The sequence below is a fragment of the Saccostrea cucullata genome, unplaced genomic scaffold, assembly GCF_032062105.1.
Source record: "Saccostrea cucullata isolate Sc308-1 unplaced genomic scaffold, CSIRO_AGI_Scuc_v1 ctg503, whole genome shotgun sequence".
Classification (NCBI taxonomy): Eukaryota; Metazoa; Mollusca; class Bivalvia; order Ostreida; family Ostreidae; genus Saccostrea; species Saccostrea cuccullata.
Genome location: NW_026935642.1, coordinates 220,108 through 241,991, shown reverse-complemented (window position 1 = coordinate 241,991; position 21,884 = coordinate 220,108). Strand labels below are relative to the sequence as shown.

Here is a 21,884-nt window from a genome sequence, read left to right as displayed (position 1 = left end):
CTTAGAACATTTGTTTTCACTTTGAATACAATATCCATTAATAAAGTTCCTATATAATGAGAAATATGATAATTATTTAGCTTCAACTTAGCTTTAATGCTATTTGAAAAAAATAAGTTTTGAGACGGCCTACTTTTCTCACAAGTTGTGACGTCAAATCTTCGATGATAGACGCGCCTCTGTTTCGGCTTTTTGTGTGTGTTGTTCCCGCGAAAGGGAAGTGAACGAAAGATCATTGGTGTGATCAAAGATGAAATCGAAAAAGCGGCCCAGGGAGAATACTCCCGTTGTGGACGCCCAGACGGAAGCAGCCGATCGAGAACAGTTCTTGAAGGCATTTGAAAGTAAATCGCTTTTGTGGTTGTAGACAGGTGGTGAATGCTGTGGTCTACATCTATCAGTGATATGTTTCTTGATCTATAAAAGTTTCCTTATCCCTTTTGGTCATTTTAGAATGCTGTTATCTCATTTATGGAAAAAAATCAAATGTACCAACAACTTCATCTTTTTAATTTTTGTTTTTTTCTGGGTCAGTTGTTTAAAACTGCATCGTCAACACCATCACTAAATCAGTGTAAATGGCATGTAACTTTATATTTAAATTATACTTATGGTATGTCAATGATATGACACATTAAAAGGCCTGTACATAGAAGAATCAATTACGAAGTAGTCGGAAAAATAATTGTTTGAAGGGATGTTTTGGGATTTTATATATACAACACAAAAAAAGTTGAATTTACTGCACAACCTGTCTGTATTTGTGCACTTTTATTGTTGTAATTCACATAGAGTGTCAAAAAATCAGTTTAGTTATCTAAATAATTTTCCGCTTACCTGGAACACTAAATAAAAGACACATTTTCTGCTTGGTATCAAGAACGTACATGTACATTGTTAAGAAGAAGTATACTTCCTCCGCGCTCCGAGAATAATATATTGATGAAGCTGATTGCATTTGCATAGATTTCCATTTTCAAACCAGATTATAAAATTCTTAATCTGTGTTTTTCAGAACCAACACAGATTTATCGCTATCTAAGAACCAGACATCAAATTTCTGTAAGTAGAATATCGTATAGATTGAGATTGAGAATAGCATTATTTAAATACCGTAAATCTGGAAATTTTTACATTGATTTTAATTTGCGAATTCGGGTCAAAATGCTGTTGATTAATTTTTACATTTCATAATTTTTGCTTACATTTTCCTATTGGTGATTTATTTTTAAGAAAAATATTTTTGCAAATGCAATGAACTCGCAAATTTGCTAAAAATTTATCTACAGCAAAAATTTCCAGATTTACGGTAATATTTATAATCACTTAAAGGAACACTTTGTATCTGAATTGAAATGTGTGAGTTCTGATAAAATCTTAAATTTAAGGCCAGGTAAAATTAATCTTTAGATTCTCATCCTAATTTGCTAAAAAATTGGGGCGGGTGGGCGGATTTTATTTTTTATTTTTTATAATTGTTAATTTGTATATAGGCCTAAGTATCAACAAAACAATGGACTTCCCGTACACATTTTTTTTCATTACCTTAACGCAAATATGAATAGATTTAATTCTTTTCATATTCTTTTAAATATTTAAAGAAAATTTTTGCTTTAACAATTAAATATTTATTGTTAATTAACAAATTATCAAGTACACACCCTGAACAAAATGAGGTAGGGATACCAATAAATTGTGTATGCGTGACTTCTTATTTTGCAAAAACTATATAAATGTTCTAATAATTATTCTACTGAAAAATCTAGGCCTTCTCTTAAGTCTGTCTACGATGTTGTAGATTTTTTTTTATTTCAAAGCAAAGTCACACAGCTGGAGATCGTTATATATAACTTGACCAGGTGTCATTTTCCTCATCTATTTTTACTTAGTTTCAATCTCTCTACATACTTGCTCCTGCCAGTGATGGTATCTATATGTGTTTATGCTATTTTTTCTTCTCTGCCTTCTCTATGCTGACAAATTATCTTTTCCTTACACATTTAAACTGCTTTTATTGCCGATTTTTCTCCATTCTTTACATGGCGTTTTTGCTATAAATATCGACACGCGACTTTTAATACAGACGGGAGATAACTCCTAAACTTTGAACCTAATTCTTACTGAATAAAAATACATGAAAATACCCAAAAATCAAAATAAAAAACATCGGGGCGGGACATTTTGCGAGGGGCGGGCGGGGATGAGAATCTAAAGATTAATTTTATATGGCCTAACAGCTGTATAAGACTAGGTATTATTTCATCAAAATTAATTACAATTGTAATGTACATCTTTCCATATCTGAAGGTTCCACAGTGTTTGTATAAATCAGATTATCTACTAATTCAAAATTATTGCTTACATTTCTGCATTTATTTTTCAGCCAATTATTCTGCATAGAACATTGACTTACATGAAAGAAAGAAGATCAGTAGGCAATTCTAAGAGGTATGTCATTTGTCTATAGCATAAAAAGAAATAGGTGAACCAACAAGATGAACTATATTTTCAAAGGTTGAAGGATACTGATTTTTATATCAAAGATATCTTGCTTACAGTAGTTTGGTTTTTTTTTCAGAAAAAGCTTTGATGTAAACTCCATACTGAAGACAATCACAGATGATAAACAGAAAACTTCCACTAAAACAGAGAAGTATGATTTGGATAGTCTGAAAGTTATACTTGAAGTACAAAATTAAGTCATTCAACTTATCATATGTGATGTGTGATTCATAATTTTTCTTATGATATTCATTATTAAGCTTCTTTTCTGAATGAATTGATAAACTTTTCATCATAAATTTATTTATTATTTGTCTTTACTTTCATTGACCAAGTAAAGGAAAAAAATTATATATAGATTTTTTTTTTCATAAAGTATGAAATAAGTAGGGTAGAAATTATTTTGTTTTTCAGAACAAAGTCCTTAAATTTAAGAATTGCTGGGTACTTTTGTGAGGATGGTAAATATGTTAAAGTCAACCCTTTGTTTGAGGAAAAATAGTGTTTAAAATGCAGAATGATCATTATTAAAATTAAAAGAAACTTCATAAGTGTGATATTCTGTTTTACGGAATTCAGAGTATCAGTGTATATTTTTCTTCTGATTTATAGAGAGTAATGACACGGTGGATGTAGAAGTATCCCTCCTCCAGGTGTGTGAGAAGCGGCGGGGTGGATCAGTGACCTCGGTGACGAAGACCTCCTTAAAGACCCTCCAGGTTCCTGTCAACCCCAGCAGAGAAGAGAGTCCAGAACCATTCACCATCTCCCATGAATGCTTCAACAACAATCACATCTTACCCGTCAAACCTCTCATACTGTGTCTCAGTGTCAACACCTCACCAAAACATGGTATGGTCAACGGGCAGTGCAATGGAAACATAGACTCAACTGATGGTAACTTTTGGGGTTTTTTTTATTAATCTAATAGGGTGTATTGCGATGTGGCATTTAATTATGTCCATCCATCTAGTAGCTCATAACTTAAATAGTGTTCATTTCATAAGTAAGATCCTCTGTATAAAGTCCTTGTTATATTTTTTATACCATTATGAAATGTTTTAGAAGAACTACCAAATAAAAAGAGAAGAAATGGTCAGTTTGCTCCAGATGGTATTGAAAAGCCAGTTTTTAGCACAGAGGTGGTCATCTTGGATAGAAACAAGAAATGTCATCTAGTCAATGGGGACTATGAGTTTGTTTTACATGAACAGGGGGCAGACTTTAAGAATGCATCCTGGGAAACAGTCATGAATGGCAAGGTAAATTAGCAATTGTACACTGTAGTATATATTTCCTTGAAATATACATTAAAATTGTAGAATGATTATTTTCATGATTGTATATGTGGAGTCGAACCTCATTATCTTAGACTTGATGGGATTGATAAATAAACTGAGATACATGTATTTTAGGACTCGAGGTATTGGAATATCAGAAGAATTAATTGTCCACTTCATTATAAGTGTGTTTCTCTGTATACTGTTACTGTGCATTGATTCTGATTCAGGTTTTTCCTTTTTCAGCATGTTCAGGCTTTTGAGGTGTTTAACTTTCATCCCACACTCAAGTGCTCTATAGACTGGACCATTAATGGTAAACCAGACAGCTCAATCAACTCAGGGGCTTCAGATACTCATACACAGTACATAATGGACAACAGACTCGCACAAGTTCCCCTCAACTCAGGGACCATCTCAAAAGAGGAGGAACAAAGCACTCCAAAGAAAAGGCAGCGTGTATTTTACCAGTTTCTCTACAACAACAGTACTCGCCACCAGAACGAGGCTCGGGATGACCTTCGTTGTCCTTGGTGTGCACTCAACTGCATCCATTTATATGGACTTCTCAAACATCTCAGACTCTGTCATGCTCGATTTAATTTTATTTCTGTGGTAAGATTCATTATTGGTACATGTATTATATACAGCTAATGATTTTCTGGAGGACATATCAATGATTTAACTACCATCTATGAAGAAAAAGTACAGGACTTGCAGATTAATATATTTTAGTTTTCATTTTAGCCACATCATAAGGGTGTGAGGATAGATGTTACAATTAATGAGCGCTATGATGGATCGTATGCAGGGAATCCCCAAAATCTCTACAGCAATGTTGATATTGGTTACGCATTTAGACGCAATGGACCTGTACGGAGAACCCCTGTCACACAAGTGCTCGTATATAGGTAATCCACAGTTTGATAAAAGGAGAATCGGGAAGATGTTAATCAGAAACCCATGTAAACTTCTCTGTGTGAAATGTAAATGGATAGAAAATTGATGATAGAAAATTAATATATGCACTCCAAGAATGTTTCAAATGAAATGTATAAATATAGACATTATTATGTGTACAGAGTATATACTGATCATATAGTCTTGGATTTCAGACCAAAGAGACCTGCACAGTCATTGACTGAGTTCATGGAACCTGAAAATGACATACAGATCAACAGACAGTTCATGCAGGGTCACAACAGGTGTGTAATGCATTATGTGAAAATAGTACATGTATTTGTGCGAGATAGAGCGACATTACTAAAAAATACATGTACAATGTATTCACTACAGAAAAACTCATTTAGTACGAACATGGATATTGCGAATTCACAGATATAGCGAAGTCATCTTGGATCCCCATCTATATAAATTTAATGAATATCTTATACGGATATAATGAATTACGGATATAGCGAAGTAATTTGATAGGTCCCGGTGACTTTGTTATAAACGAGTTTTGCTGTATAAACTTGTCAGTACAGATTTGGGTTATGTCTATTCTTGTTGTTTAAGGCTGTATTACCACACTATGACATCAGAGGTCATTCGACCACAGGAAATAGATGTAGACAGTGAGGAAGAAACCGACCCAATTTGGCTCCGACAGAAAACCGTCAATGTAAGATTATCTTCATTAGAAACAATACAAATATAAGAAGAGCTGACACAAAATTCTACTGAAGATTGGCTGTCTTAACACTAAAACTACATGTTCTTTACTAAACGTGTATATTGAAAATGTTAAAGATTTGAAGCAGGTATACTTGCTTGTAAATGTTTAAAAGCCTTTTTTTCACAATTTATTTCTCGTTTTTTTTAGTATAACAAAGTAGTACAAATTTACTAGTACTTGATTTATATGTAATGTTTATTAAACAGATGATTGATGAATTTACTGATGTTAATGAGGGTGAGAAGGAGTTGATGAAGTTGTGGAATCTTCATGTCATGAAATACAAGTAAGTCTCTTTTTTCCATCTTCAAAAATATGTAGCTAAAAGTTATCGGTTTTCTTGAGTATACCGTAATTTTTGGATTATAGGTCGATACTTTTTTTCTCAGAACCGCTGAGGTCGACCAATATACGAATTCGACCTTTCTAAGGCTCAAGTTTACGAAAAATGCCTCAAAATCACTAAAATTTACGTCAATTTCAAAGCAAATCTGTGCTTCTTTCATAACTTTTTTCATTATTTTACGCAGAAAAATTAATGCCCAGGTAAACAATAAAATATTTATTTTATAGCTTTCTTACAAAGTAAATTCCATTACATATCCGTTGATGAAAAAGGAAAAAACTGTGCTTCATCAAGTAAATAATTCCTCAACGTGTTTATCCATTGCCATCATGCGGAAGCCATCTTGTGAAGTTAGGAAGTCGCTACCGTTTACTAAAAGTAATTAAAATACGGAAATTTTTTCAAGATCACAACTGTAGTGTTTTACCATTTATTAGTAGATTGATAAATTGAAATAGTATTAATTTTTTTTATTGTGACAGTCTTATATTTATTTATGTGTAAAATGAGTGAAATAAATTGTTGCCTGTCAATTCCTAAATTTAATTACCAAATAAACCGATAGTCATTACTATATATTTTTTTTAAATTTTATTTAATTATAATACCGGTCAAACGAATTAGCGCTATACAAAGATTGGCTTCTAACAGAATTTTTATTGTCTCACAGATAAAAGGATCTACACTGTGTGTACACGCAAAGGTTTTAACACCTGTGTTGGTTTAATACCCTCAGGGCATGATTAGCAAATCCACGTGCCGTTATAGGGTATTAGTGTTACACATCATTGAACAAACAAAGCCATGAAATTCATAATGACTGTCAACTTGTGAATGTACCGGTACTCTCAATTAAATATATAATTAAACTTATAGCGTGGTAATATTATTTCAATTCTTTACTGTTGCTTTATATATACATTCAATGGTCGTTTGCGGGTTTTAGCAAATCCTTGAAGAACAAAACTGAAAATGGCGGACATTGTCGTCCACCGGTAAATAATGTCTGAATAAAATATATTAGGAATGTGTCCAAGTTGTTCTGAAATCAGAATTATTATTCTTTGTTCTCGGATATTTCCCGAATTATAGCTGTAAAATAAGAACGTGTTTACGTGTTATTTATGCCTCTGGTTTAACAACAGTATGAAACTACGGAGGCATTGAACAGGCAAGTTGGAGAAAAATAAGTAGTAACACAATTCAACGAAGTTTTAACTACATTTTTTTTTTATTCAAACTTTATTTAAATGCTGTACTCATTAAAATACCTGTTTGTTTTCTTGATACGTTCATCTCACGGAATTACCCCGGTAATTATAGAGGTTAACCTGTTCTGATACGTTGTATCTGCGTAAGAATCTTTAGAAAACGGGTAACAAAGCCTCGTCCTATATAGTAAGTTCGTCCTATCTTAGGATTTTTCAAAAATTAAGGCTGAAAATGAGCCTTTCGACCTATATACCCCATCAACCTATGACCCGAAAATTACGGTAATATTATGTTAAATATCTGTTTTGCTATTTTCCTGATAAAATTTTCAAAAGTAATGATGTCACAGAATTTTGTTTTGATTTGTTTGTATTAAGGTGCATATACTTTCTGTTTTTAGTTTCATTTCGGACTGTCAGATCCCAGAGGCATGTTACTCGTTTGTACGGGAACATGGAGTGGAACTAATCAAGAAAAATCTCAACAAAAACTTTCTGGTCCACATGGTCAACATGTTTGACTTCAGCTTGATTCGTCCAGATGTAGTTCACAAGACAATGAGACTTCTGGATGAAGTAGATGATTACATCCATAGATCCTGAGAATAAGAAAGATATACATGTATATAATTTATAACAGTTGAGATCTGTATTTATTAACTAGATCTGTATTTATGTTGAAATCCATCTCTCTAATGGATTTTTAAGATTAATTTTTAGAAAGCGGTGACATTAGATACGAAAAAAATATTTCCGTCCACCTCAAATTAATCTTAAAGTCATCTGTTTTAAGGGCATCCGTGATTATCAATGGTTCCAGTAAAAATTACAGGAAATTGAATGATATTACACTAATCTGTTTTAAACAAATCAAGGATATGTGTGACAACAAAAAAAATCTAGAATCAAATATATAATGTAGTACTTATTTAGATATGTATGCCATCCTTCATATCAAATTCAAGTGGAACTTCATGAAATATATCTTGTGAACATTCCATCCTAACATGTATTTTCAGTGTGTACACTTATAGACCTTTATACATAGGCAACTTAATTTATTATTCGAGGAATTGGAAAACAATATTTTATGAACAATATCAGAGGAGGAGTAGTGATAACTAAATATTATTATACTATCATGTTTTTGATTTATCAAATATTTCTGATTGTGCTTACATTGCAATTACAGTTTTTAAAGTACATGTATTATACTAACGAAGTCATAACTAAGTCATGTTATTTTCCAAATTTCCTATAATATATATAAAAATTTATTGATAAATGATGTGTATTTGTTAATTTATAGAATGAATATGAAGAAACATTTTTGTGCTGTGTTTCTTTTATGTACATGTGTAGGTGTTTAAAATTTGTAAAGGTTATGTTGTGAAATGAATTCACATTTACCATCTACTCAGGGTTATTTTCCTCTTCCCTATGCATCAAATCAGGAAAAATAATCAGGGATCCCAAATAAACAGGTCAGTTCTGTAAAGCTCACTTACTCCAAATGTACCATCTTCAAAGCAGGTACTGGGCATTGAGTAAATAATAACGAATATATTTACCAGTTGTATTTTAACTCAAAATTTCAAAAATATTGAAATGAATTAAATGTGCATTTCATATGTTGTACATGTATATGTATGTAACTTCAGATATTGAAGAACTAATATAATTTCAATTAAATATTACAATTGTATTATAGACAGTTGTAAATTAAGTTGTAGAGTCATTCAACTCATACGCTGCCCTAAAGGGTAAGGACCAGACAAGAACTAAGATGTATTAAAAGTACATACATGTACCAATATGTTGGGCAAACTCATTCTTAATTTTGTAATTTATTAAAAGAAAAGAAAAGAAAAAAAAACATGTATTTATAGCATATACATTATTGAAAGAGTCTGTAGTACAACACCTGCATGTATTTTTAAGAACTACATTGTACATTCCAAACTATCTGTATTTGAAGCATTGAGTCTTAGGTTTGAATCAGTCTATTTCAAAGGATGGATTGATCTAGGGGCAATAAGTTTCAGAAATAAAGTTATGATGGGGTTCACACATTTCTGCTGATGTGATTTTATTTCAAGAAAGTTGTGAAGCTTAAATGTCCTTTTTGCTATTGGCAGTTGAACTTGTTATTTTTAAGGTATTGAAATTAGAACAACAATTTTGGTTGGAACTACAGATCTGGCTTAATGTGCCTTCTTAATTTATTGTTACCTGTTTGGGGGGGGGGGGGTTCAAGAAAGAGACTTTCTGAGGTACTGTTTAAGATTTGAAGATTCAGTGTTGTATGCACAATTTTATGAAGTACAATGACATATAACTAGTGTTGTCAGTGATATATATAGACTTAATTATGTTATCAATTCCCTGTGATGTTGAAACCTGTTATCGTGTATAGAGGCCATTGTTGAATCAACTTAACATTATCATGATTATACATGATAAATCAGATTTAAAATCTATCATTTATTACAATCTCCCTCATGATTTTTTAACACTTGAAATTTTATGCTTATAAAATGATTAATTGTTATTCGTATTGCAATTAGTTGTCAGAAATAAAGTGTGCATGTCTCTGAAATACGAAAAATATCTATTTTTTCTGTGAATTGTGTTACATGTATTATATGGATTTGTGCAGCAAGCATGTATTTTGTGAAAATAAATAAAATTGTCATCTGAACAATTTATTTCTTCCTTCTTCCTCTAGATTTTGAATATGAGAAAAAAAAATAGACACAAGCTGTATCTTTCATCAATTACAACTGTTCATCAAGAATGATTAAAATAATTTAAATAACGAATTCAAAACCACAAGGTGTTTTGAAAGCATAGAATATTGACGTATTTCAGTTCACATAAATGTAGATTTCTTCAGTGAGGACAAATCTGATAGAGTTATCGGACTTGGATGAAAGTGAAAGTAGATCATGTGAAACAAAAGAGCTGGTGGACAGAAATGAAGTCTTCTATAATTTTCATCGTATTCATTCATTTCTATGTAGCGATTTCGATAAAATATGAACCGAACTGGAAATCAATAGACTCTAGACCATTACCAGATTGGTATGACAAATCAAAAATCGGAATCTTTCTTCACTGGGGCGTTTTCTCTGTACCTGCATTTGAAAACGCTTGGTTTTGGTTTGAATGGAAAACGAACAAAGACCCAGCCGTATTGAAATTTATGAAAGACAACTATCCTCCTGATTTTACTTATGCTGATTTTGCCCCTGAATTCCATGCCACATTTTATGATCCTGACATCTGGGCTGATATCTTCCAGGCGTCGGGTGCAAAGTTAGTAGAGATTTTACTACATGTATATAATTGTACCAGTTTTGCCAAGATTGTGTAATTTCGCTGAAAATGATTTGTAATGTATAAAATCCTTTTATAACTTCTCTGCTAATTTGTTTAACAATATTAATATTGTCATGCAGGTATGTCGTACTGGTGACAAAGCATCATGAAGGGTTCACACTTTGGCCGTCATCTGTCTCTTGGAATTGGAATGCTTATGATGTGGGACCACACAGGGACCTTGTTGGTAACAAAAATAAATGTCAACACTTAACCACTTATGGTTTGATAAAAAAAAAGAAATTGAACAATTATTTTCAGTTATGTCAAAAAAAATTAATTAAAATTGTAAAAAATACATTTCTGACAAAACTAATTTCTTTAACAGGTGCCCTGGCAGACTCTATAAGGAACAGGACAGACATTCACTTTGGAGTTTACCATTCTCTCTTTGAGTTCTATAATCCTGTGTATCTTCAAGATGTGGCCAACAAATACAAAACACAGAACTATGTCAGGGTAAGTCTAACAAAGAACTGAATAAAATTAAAAGGTATTGAGTGGAGCTAAAATTTTGTCTTGCTAATGAGTTGTACGAGCTTGTAAACAGATATAAACCTGACCACATTAAGTTTGTGTTTTGTAGACTAAGGCCTTACCTGAGCTGTATGAGCTTGTCAACAGATATAAACCTGAGGTTGTCTGGTCAGATGGAGACTGGAATGAAAACAGTACATACTGGAATGCTACAGAGTTCCTGGCCTGGCTGTACAATGACAGGTACATTACTTTTTAAATTCTCAACGAAGAACTTATTTTATAAACAAAGTATAAATTTATTATCATAACCATAGTTTGCTGTCCATTATTAGTTATGCAGGTTCTGAGTCAAAAGGGTGTACTGGGATTTATCCCAGGTTTTATTCCATATATACACCCTGAGTCCGAAGGGTGTATGGAATACAACCCCGGGTAAATCCTTGTACACCCTTGATTGGACCTGGATAACGAATTTATTTCCTACGTGCCCAAAAAAATTCTTTGTAAACATCAGTCTAATCAACTGTGTCTCAATCTATCGATAAGATAACTATGTACTACAATGCATCGTGATGTCATGTTATTTGGTTTTTATCAGAGAGAAAGTATGCATTGTGACATCAGGTTTTATTTATTCCCCCAGCTCAAGTCGGGTGCACGGAAATTTACACCCAACTCTGTATTAACCAATCAAAGCTCATGTTACAAGCTATATAGGAAATAAATATTACCTCTACATCCATGCTGGATCTTGCTTTTAAGTGAATTTCAATATTAATATTTAGGATTTTTTCTGTTTGAAAGTTTTTTTTGTTGTATTAATTTAAGCCCTGTAAAGGACTCAGTGGTGGTAAATGACAGATGGGGGAAGGATGCTCGGTGTCACCACGGTGGATTCTGGAACTGTAACGACAGATACAAGCCTGGTATGTATATCATGTAGAATCTTACACTGTAATGTAACGACAGATACAAGCCTGGTATGTAAATCATGTAGAATCTTACACTGTAATGTAACGACAGATACAAGCCTGGTATGTATATCATGTAGAATCTTACACTGTAATGTAACGACAGATACAAGCCTGGTATGTATATCATGTAGAATCCTACACTGTAATGTAACGACAGATACAAGCCTGGTATGTATATCATGTAGAATCCTACACTGTAATGTAACGACAGATACAAGCCTGGTATGTAAATCATGTAGATTCTTACACTGTAATGTAACGACAGATACAAGCCTGGTATGTATATCATGTAGAATATTACACTGTAATGTAACAACAGGTACAAGCCTGGTATGTATATCATGTAGAATCCTACACTGTAATGTAACAACAGATACAAGCCTGGTATGTATATCATGTAGAATCTTACACTGTAATGTAACGACAGATACAAGCCTGGTATGTATATCATGTAGAATCCTACACTGTAATGTAATGACAGATACAAGCCTGGTATGTATATCATGTAGAATCCTACACTGTAATGTAATGACAGATACAAGCCTGGTATGTATATCATGTAGAATCCTACACTGTAATGTAACGACAGATACAAGCCTGGTATGTAAATCATGTAGAATCTTACACTGTAATGTAACAACAGGTACAAGCCTGGTATGTATATCATGTAGATTCCTACACTGTAATGTAATGTAATGACAGATAAAAGCCTGGTTTGTATATCATGTAGAATCCTACACTGTAATGTAATATAATGACAGATACAAGCCTGGTATGTATATCATGTAGATTCCTACACTGTAATGTAACGACAGATACAAGCCTGGTATGTATATCATGTAGATTCCTACACTGTATTGTAATGACAGATACAAGCCTGGTATGTATATCATGTAGATTCCTACAATGTAATGTAACAACAGATACAAGCCTGGTATGTATATCATGTAGATTCCTACACTGTAATGTAATGTAATGACAGATACAAGCCTGGTATGTATATCATGTAGATTCCTACACTGTATTGTAATGACAGATACAAGCCTGGTATGTATATCATGTAGATTCCTACACTGTAATGTAATGACAGATACAAGCCTGGTATGTATATCATGTAGAATCCTACACTGTAATGTAACGACAGATACAAGCCTGGTATGTATATCATGTAGATTCCTACACTGTAATGTAACGACAGATACAAGCCTGGTATGTATATCATGTAGATTCCTACACTGTAATGTAATGACAGATACAAGCCTGGTATGTATATCATGTAGAATCCTACACTGTAATGTAATGTAATGACAGATACAAGCCTGGTATGTATATCATGTAGATTCCTACACTGTAATGTAATGACAGATACAAGCCTGGTATGTATATCATGTAGATTCCTACACTGTAATGTAACGACAGGTACAAGCCTGGTATGTATATCATGTAGAATCCTACACTGTAATGTAATGAAAGATACAAGCCTGGTATGTATATCATGTAGAATGTGAAATGTAAATGTAATGGGCAGGCGATACAAGCCTGGATTTATTTCACACCCTGTAGAATCTTACACTGGAACTGTAATGACAGATACAAGCCTGGTGTGTAAAAAAAATATTTGTGCATATTATGAAAATATTAGTTTTAATCCTACACTGTAATGTAATGTACATAAAATACAAGCCTGGTATGTATATCATGTAAATTTACACTGTAATGTAATGTAATGACAGTTACAAGCCGGTATTTTTATTTACAATACAACGCTAATGTAATGTAATGACAGATACAAGCCTGGTATTTTCATATTATGCCTACAATGTAATGTAATGCCAGATACAAGCCTGTTATGTATATCATGTAGATTCCTACACTGTAATGTAATGTAATGACAGATACAAGCCTGGTATGTATATCATGTAGAATCCTACAATGTAATGTAATGTAATGACAGATACAAGCCTGTTATGTATATCATGTAGAATCCTACAATGTAATGTAATGACAGATACAAGCCTGGTATGTATATCATGAAGAATCCTACACTGTAATGTAATGACAGATACAAGCCTGGTATGTATATCATGTAGAATCCTACACTGTAATGTAACGACAGATACAAGCCTGGTATGTATATCATGTAGATTCCTACACTGTAATGTAATGACAGATACAAGCCTGGTATGTATATCATGTAGAATCCTACAATGTAAAATAATAACAGATACAAGCCTGGTATGTATATCATGTAGATTCCCTCACTGTAATGTAACGACAGATACAAGCCTGGTATGTATATCAAATGGAGTAACTTTCACTGTTCCAAGTCTACGACCACTTAGAGGCTTTCTCAAGTCCTAGGTTTTGTCTCAAAGTTGTTCCATAAGTCATTGATACTATGGTAAATGAAAGTATCCATCATTTGGTTTCACACGGTATCCAACTTTATTTTCACACTTCCACACCTGAAAGATTTTCAATATGAATATGACTTACAAGGAAAGTTATGATTTAGGAGTTATGACATGCAGTTAGGACAAGTGCATTGAATAGTCCTATGATATGTCTTCTGATTGGAAAATTTAAGACTTACGATTTATGACTTTTTGTAAAACGAGCCTCTGGTAAATACATCTTGAATCCTTCACTGTGATGTAATATGTTACAAGATCTTTGAAGTATTTAAGTCAGTTTTCATACAGAACAGCTTTAATTCTGGGGCCTGTTAAAAAAGAACTTACGAATAAGACCAAAAAAATTAGTAGATTGAAAAATTTTGCAGAATAAATCATTTCGTTTAAAATTGCTATTGTTAAACATCTTTTTACATTCCTTTGTAAAAAGATTCAAACCATTTTCAATTATTAAAATGTTAATTGTAAAGTTATAAACAGAATAAAGTTTTGGTCTTAGTTGTAAGTTCTTTAGTAAAATGGGCCCCAGGGATTATGTGTCATTCAGGTTACTTGTTCCACAATGAACTTAATTATTGATATCTTTACATTAGTGATTACAGTACCCCGGTACATTGTTTAAGGTCAATTTAGTCACAGAAATGTATTCTTGATATCTATCCAGGGAAGATCATAAAACATAAATGGGAGAACTGTATGACTGTTGACAAAAGAGCATGGACTCACAGAAGGAAATTGGATATAAAGGATGTAATGACAATAGAAGAATTACTGGCTGAAATCGCAGAAACGGTTAGGTAAACACACATGTTGGAATGCAGTGAAAATGACTGTTAATTTTATTTTTAGAAGATAAAATGTTCCTTTTATTATACCCCCCGCAAATGAAGTTTAGGGGGGGTATATTGGAATCACCATGTCCGTCTGTCTGTAGACGAGATTTTGTCCGGACCATTACTCAGAAACTATTGGAAGGATTTGTCTGAAAACTTGTACAAATATTATTCACCATATGAAGTTGTGCACCTGATATTTTCATCTTGATTCGATTATTATTTTGAATTTTACAGGTGTTTTTTTCATTTTTATTTTGTGGTTTTGTCCGGACCATTTCTCAGAAACTATTGCAAGGATTAATCTGAAAATTTGTACACTTATTATTCACCATATGAAGGCGTGCAATTGGAATTTTCAACTCTTTTTGTTCATTTTTTTGCATTTTACAGGTTTTATTTTTTTATTTTAATTGACTTGTTCATTTTGGGCTCATGTATAAGGTTTGAGACATAGAATCTAGAATATCTGTACAAAAATACTACAGCTTAAAACTACTCATATAAACTTTAAAAAAAGAAACATCATCAAGTGTTAAAAACAGTTTTTACATTGCACAGAAGATAATGTAATTTTATTTATCTCTTGGGAATAATGACTGGACATGCATCCAGTTAAAGATAAATTAATGGGTTTGGTGTGGGAAGTTGAACATTAAGGCATCTTATTATCAACCATGTGTAATCTCCTGGGAATCAGGCACAAGAATTAAAGATCTCTCTTCTCTTATTCTCTTAATTGTAATTTATTGTCTGTCAAAGCACTTCATTACTGGATGACCAGCTCTTTATTTTCAAATGAATTTGATATAAAGTTATCAAGATTAATTTGATTTTGTATAATATGATTTTTTTCAACAATCAGTTTGCAGAGTGACATAACACTTAATTGCAATATATTTCTTTAATGAAATAAAATTAAATAAAAAAAATAATGTTACAATGGAATTACAATGTATTAGTATTGATGTTTCGTTTGGTTGCACCTTTGTTTCATTCATTAAGAAACATGATGAGCAATTATATTTCACTGCAAATTTTTTGTAAGTAAATTGTGAACACCTCTAGATCCATAAAGTATTTTTGAATTGGCACCTTCTCTGAAAAACCCAGCGGGGGGTATTTGTCCCTATTGGACAGTTCTAGTTATTTATAAGGTTTGTATATTTTTTTTTAAAGAATACAAGATACTTGATATATTATTTCACACTGAATTTATTTCATTCATTTGTAGTAAGGGTGGGAATATCCTGATCAATGTTGGACCCACGGCTGATGGAGTTATCATTCCTGTTTTTGAAGAGAGACTCCGACAAATGGGTCAGTGGCTCAAGGTCAATGGGGAGGCCATTTATGAAACCCGGCCCTGGATTGAACACAGTGATAATGTTACCATTCAGGGAGTCTGGTGAGTGAAGATGAGTGGACACTGTAAAATCTGTTGTCATAGGAGGTGGTGTTTTCAATAGTGTTCATATCTTACTCAGCTAAAAAGATATCATTTGATCAAGACTTCTTGGAAGTTCTTTGTTTTCCTCCTACTATTTAAATGGATTTAAAATATAGTTTTAATTGTGTATTCCTGACCCATGTACCCTAGGCTCTATAACTACATATTCAGTTAAATGCTTCGTAGAAAATGTACCGTATACATTCTTGATTATAAAACAATTCATTAGTCTCTTAATATGTGAGACTGTCATAAAAATACATTCCATGATTCATTTTATTTTCACAGCATGCGATGATTTTTTGTTTCAGGTACACCACAAGGACACAGGAGAAGGCTGTCTATGCCATCGTTACTTTCTGGCCAGAGAACAACCTTCTCTATCTGGGGAGACCTCGCACCATGGCCAACACAAAGATCACTATGATTGGTGTGGAAAATCCATTAAAATGGTCATACGAGTCCTATGTTTTGAATATTCAATTTCCCGTCTTGCCTGTAAACAAGATGCCTTGTCAATGGGCATGGGTCATTAAAATGGAAAATCTTGTAAACTTTTGATGAGGCGATAAATTTAAAAATATGTTTGAAAATGAGATTAAACATCAACTAGATGTCGGTAAAATTAATGAGGCTTATATGCTCACATTTATTTGTATAGATTTTTCATTTTAAATTTCAGGAATGAAACAATATTATTTTTTTTACTTATTTTATACAATATAAACTATAACTTTGGGTGGTTTAACTATATAAGCTGCTAGAAGTCTTTCATAATTTTTGCATAATAGTACCTACTTACAAGTGTAATATTTTATATAATAGTTTATTATATAATTGTGTAATATTTTATATAATAGGTTATTATATAATTGTGTAATATTTTAACCACTGAACTATACTGGATACTGAGTCTACATGTAAAATATGTACACTGTACTTAGCCTTTTCTGTGCCATATTTATTCTGTTTGTGTGTTGGTTCATGTGTTGCCTCCTTCATTTTTTGTTGATCGATTGTATTACCTCACACAGATTTTTCATTTCATAGCATCTTCATGTACAATATACTTGGTTGTAAAGAAAGTTGTGAACTCATTTTTTCTGCATAGCCATATTGTAAAGTACATTTGTAAATGTTATTTATATACTTTTTTAAGAATCTCTAAGAACACTTTTGGATTTACAAATGTACTTTGTATTTTTATGTGTATTGTGTATTATTATCATGATTATATACATATACATGTATATGATAAATATAAAACTGTTGTGAAAACATTCCATGATCGTGCTACACAAAGAAAGGAATTTTTTAAATATGACTTCAGTCTTTTATTTTTATATTCATATATGTCAAATGTCAAATGTTATTTGTTCAAACTTCCCGAACAAATGTTCAGTACAATAATACTTGGTATATGATTCATGTATTCAAGCTTTTTTTTATGAGAAGGAACCATGAAAGCAAGTTACAAGTTTTGTGTAGCAATCACATGTATAATGTATGGATGTTCTTGAAAACTACACAAATGAAAGTTCTTATTAGAAATTTAATTTTAATAGTATTTTATGAACAATTCAGCCAGAAAAATGGCCACCCAAGATCAAGTGTCTTTTTGTCATCCCTAATTTCATTTGAGGAGTGCTGGTTAAAGTCAGTTAGTCTTAAGAAAAATGATTTCCCTTAATAACATTGAATTCCAGGATTTTCAAATGATTGCAGGATACTTTTACTTACCCCATCCAATCCAGTTGTTCAAATAGAAATGAATAGCAATTGGCAAGTGAGTCCCTAAGTTTTATTTCATTCAGCCTATAATTTCTTTCTGCAGGAGAAAAAAAATCTGATGTCTGCACCTAATTAGGTCTTAATGTTCAAAAGTAGTTATGTGCAAGGTTAAAGGTGTTTTTTTTTTTTTGGTCAAAATTATTACATTGTAATACTATTTATATGTATTCCTTGTGAAAAGGCCTTCCATTGGGTACCAATGTCTTGTTTTTCCTCTAAACTAACAGTTTTGATTGGTTAAAAACATGGATTTCACATTTCACCTTTGTATATATTCCTTGTGACAAGAGTACCTTTCTTTTGGGTTGACCTCTTGACCTTGGAGCTTGTCCCTTTGACCTTGAATTTGGAAATTTACCCAAATTTCTACAGCTTTAACCATGGCCATAACCTTTGAATAGTTGGTGCTTAGGCTTATATATCAAGACCTTTCTTTGTGTAACAACATTTTTTCATATCTTGGCCTTAGAGCTTGCCATACAGGGCTATAATAGAGTTTCACAAACACATTTTGTGAAATATGAAAGCCCTAGTATAATAATTGTTCATAAGTTTTGGCCAGGATTATTTTTTTTTTAAAGTGGGTCACACTTTAAGATCAAAAGTTAAAAAATATTTATACTCATTGAAAATTAAGTCTTGTCACAATGAATATACCCATATGAATTAAGTATGAAAGCCCTAGCTGGCACCAGCTACTGTATACAAGGTTATTTTCGCCCATAAGCGTCGAAACAGGGGATGTGGGCTATGGGGCATAGCCCCCCTTTTTGGCAAAGATAGACACACTATAGCCTTTTAAAATTTGGATTTACTTTTGTTGGTTTGAACTGAAAGCTCAAGTGAGCTTTTCTGATCACCCATTTGTCCCGCCGATTGTCCGTTTGTCTGTAAACTTTTCACAATTTGAACTTCTTTTCAAGAACCATTAGGCAAAATTTAACCACAAACTTGGCACAATGTTTTTTTAGGTGATGAGGAGTTAAAATTGTTAGAATAAATGGCAAAGTCACATTAAAAGGCAAGATAAGTGGAAATTTTAGCGAGTCGCAAATTTAGCGATTTGTCCTTAAAATTGGTATTTTATTCATAGCGAGATATAATTTTAGCGAATTTAAGACGCTCACTAAAGAAGCTATTACAAATAAAATTAATTTTAGCGATATTCAATTTTAGCGATCTTGGTACCTTCGCTAATAATGCCAAAATTAAGTCCTCGCTAAAAATTCTGTTTGTATTGTAATCAAGAAAAGACAAAAATAGGGTGGGGTCATTAAAGTGTTTTTTTTTTCAAGAATCACGGGACCAGAAAAGCTGTTCAACTTGTGGAAGCATCTTGCATGGGGAGTGTAGGATGGGTTCACAATATAGAATCCAAGTTTTATATTTAAATATATAGAAAAACAATCTTTAAAAATATATACCGGTATTAATTCTTCTCTAGATCCACTGAACAATGCAGAATAACTGAAACTTTTGTGGTTGCATCTTGGTGTAGTTCAGATACTAAATTGTTCAACACATGACCTCCGGGGGTAGGATGGGATTGTGAATCCAAATTTTACATTGGAATATACTAGCATTGGAAAAATCTTTTAAAATCTTCTCAAAAACCACTGGGCCAGAAAAGCTGAAATGAATGTGGAAGCATCCTTAGGTAATGTACGTACAGATTCTGAATCTTATACCATAACCGATTTTTATGATCTTGGTACCAGTGCATGGGGGTATTTTAAGTATTTTGTAAATAAATAAAGGTTTTTGACAAGAACTTTTATTCATGGCATTGAAATATATTAAGCTGAAAACTTTAAAACCCATCTTCTCAAAATCCACTACGTCGTAGTGGACGTCCGAAAAGTCCCTGAAACCCCCCCCCCCCCCCGAAGTCTGCTGTCGTAAATTGTCTTGCCAGCGTTAGGGGAATGTGGGTTATTTGCATCAATTACACTTTCATTGACTTTGAACATCGCTTTGGAAAACCGGACGGGATATCTTGGCATGATATCTTCTGAAAGGATTGGAAAACAAATAAAAGTAGAACTTTAATTTCATTATGTAACTGTTTAATTGTAAAATTAGTTTTCATTTTTTAAATGAAATAATTGATAAAAGAACTTTTCTTTTCCGATATATTTTTTAGTAAGATATTTTTTTTTACTAGAGAAGTATATATCGATCACATGTAACTTGTGTAAACATTGAAAAATCATTCGACAAACCTCGGGTGATTCCGTCACTTTACTAATCACCCGAGTTTTACCAATCGCAACTTCTCGGACCTTTCCGACTAGCGGAAAAACGAAAGAATTATGGTTAGAACGGCACCTAGTGAAAATGGCACCTGGTGAAAACGGCACCTGGAATATGCAAAACGGCACTTGGTTAAAACGGCACTTAGAGAAAAAAGTATATAACAGTGTTATGATATATATTTCACATAAGTTCTTTTTAAGTCAAAATTTAAATTATTGACTTTAGAATTTTTTGTGACTTCAATTTTGCTTTATTTTCAATCTATTTTTAAAGGTAGTATTTTTAAGCTATAACACAACAATATGTGGGATTTAGAATAATTATATTTGTAGTGTAGTATTGATAAAATGAAAAATGGTGTAAATGATTTTAAAAAAAATATATTTACAGTAAATTGTCTTGCCACATTTCTATCTAATTCTGTAGAAATTATTTTAACAATATCAACATTGTATATCTTCATTGTAAAAAAACAAATGTTTTGTTCTTGTATGTACATGTTTATTATATTATTAAATGTTGTATGGCTACTCATATTTTATGTACAGTTGCGAGAGGATTATCTAAGTTTTTCTAACTTGTGTACAATCCATTTGTAATGACATTTTGTCGAGAAATACACAATAGTAGCTGTATATGATTGCAAACTGACGATCAACAGATTATTGAAGGGGAGGTGTGAAATGGTCTTTTGTTTCCTAAACCTACAAGTGTATTCTTATAAACATACTCTAACTGGCTTCTAATTAGTCAACTGTGACTGGCAACCCCCAAAACAGAGTAGTATACATATTTACAACACTATAAATTTTTTAATTTCAAAGGATCATAATAATATAATTGGGATTTTTTTTTGTAGTAAATAAATATATATGATTTAAAATATAAATACATTGTAAAAATCTAACCCCTGTACAAAAGTATAATAATTTTCAAATGAATCAGTTTAATTTTTTTCCTAAAATATTTTTTAAACTTTTTAAAAATAATATACACATTTATTACTATAAATGTAACATAAAGATCCATTTTCTGTATAAACAATATCAAATTCTCAAAATAAAAAAAGTACCGTTCTGACTTTTCTAAAGTGCCGTTTTGACTACTCTCAAGTGCCGTTTTGCATATTTCCTAAGTGCCGTTTTCACCAGGTGCCGTTTTGACTTGTACCCAAACGAAAAACCTCGAGGTTGTTTGTCCGATCTCTGACGGAAAGACCCGAGATGATGCGATTGCAGTTCGTACTTGGGGAAAATCTACGGTTTTTGTTCGAGAAAACACGGAATTC

At 32.4% G+C, this 21,884-nt stretch overlaps 2 protein-coding genes across 2 annotated transcripts; both read left to right on the top strand.

The window, feature by feature from the left end:
* The first annotated feature begins 158 nt into the window (after positions 1-158).
* LOC134243479 (polycomb protein suz12-like) lies at positions 159-9,721 on the top strand. The gene is made up of 13 exons (XM_062725747.1): positions 159-344; positions 1,016-1,062; positions 2,384-2,448; positions 2,579-2,653; positions 2,917-2,963; positions 3,115-3,399; positions 3,568-3,764; positions 4,029-4,397; positions 4,530-4,693; positions 4,898-4,987; positions 5,301-5,406; positions 5,667-5,746; positions 7,419-9,721. The coding sequence occupies exons 1-13, from the start codon at positions 251-253 to the stop codon at positions 7,618-7,620; spliced, it is 1,821 nt and encodes a 606-aa protein (XP_062581731.1). The 5' UTR covers positions 159-250; the 3' UTR covers positions 7,621-9,721.
* A 207-nt stretch (positions 9,722-9,928) lies between these two features.
* On the top strand, positions 9,929-18,105 carry LOC134243477 (alpha-L-fucosidase-like). Its single transcript, XM_062725744.1, has 8 exons — positions 9,929-10,335; positions 10,479-10,585; positions 10,727-10,857; positions 10,985-11,118; positions 11,707-11,804; positions 14,931-15,063; positions 16,334-16,507; positions 16,861-18,105. The coding sequence occupies exons 1-8, from the start codon at positions 9,947-9,949 to the stop codon at positions 17,108-17,110; spliced, it is 1,416 nt and encodes a 471-aa protein (XP_062581728.1). The 5' UTR covers positions 9,929-9,946; the 3' UTR covers positions 17,111-18,105.
* Positions 18,106-21,884: the final 3,779 nt, after the last annotated feature.

Excerpts from the sequence above, each read along its gene's own strand:
- LOC134243479 (XM_062725747.1), top strand. The coding sequence starts at position 251 with ATGAAATCGAAAAAGCGGCCCAGGGAGAATACTCCCGTTGTGGACGCC. Across the intron at positions 3,400-3,567 it reads AAACATAGACTCAACTGATG|AAGAACTACCAAATAAAAAG; the intron begins GTAACTTTTGGG and ends GAAATGTTTTAG. Across the intron at positions 4,694-4,897 it reads ACACAAGTGCTCGTATATAG|ACCAAAGAGACCTGCACAGT; the intron begins GTAATCCACAGT and ends CTTGGATTTCAG.
- LOC134243477 (XM_062725744.1), top strand. The coding sequence starts at position 9,947 with ATGAAAGTGAAAGTAGATCATGTGAAACAAAAGAGCTGGTGGACAGAA. Across the intron at positions 10,336-10,478 it reads TTCCAGGCGTCGGGTGCAAA|GTATGTCGTACTGGTGACAA; the intron begins GTTAGTAGAGAT and ends ATTGTCATGCAG. Across the intron at positions 10,586-10,726 it reads ACCACACAGGGACCTTGTTG|GTGCCCTGGCAGACTCTATA; the intron begins GTAACAAAAATA and ends TTTCTTTAACAG.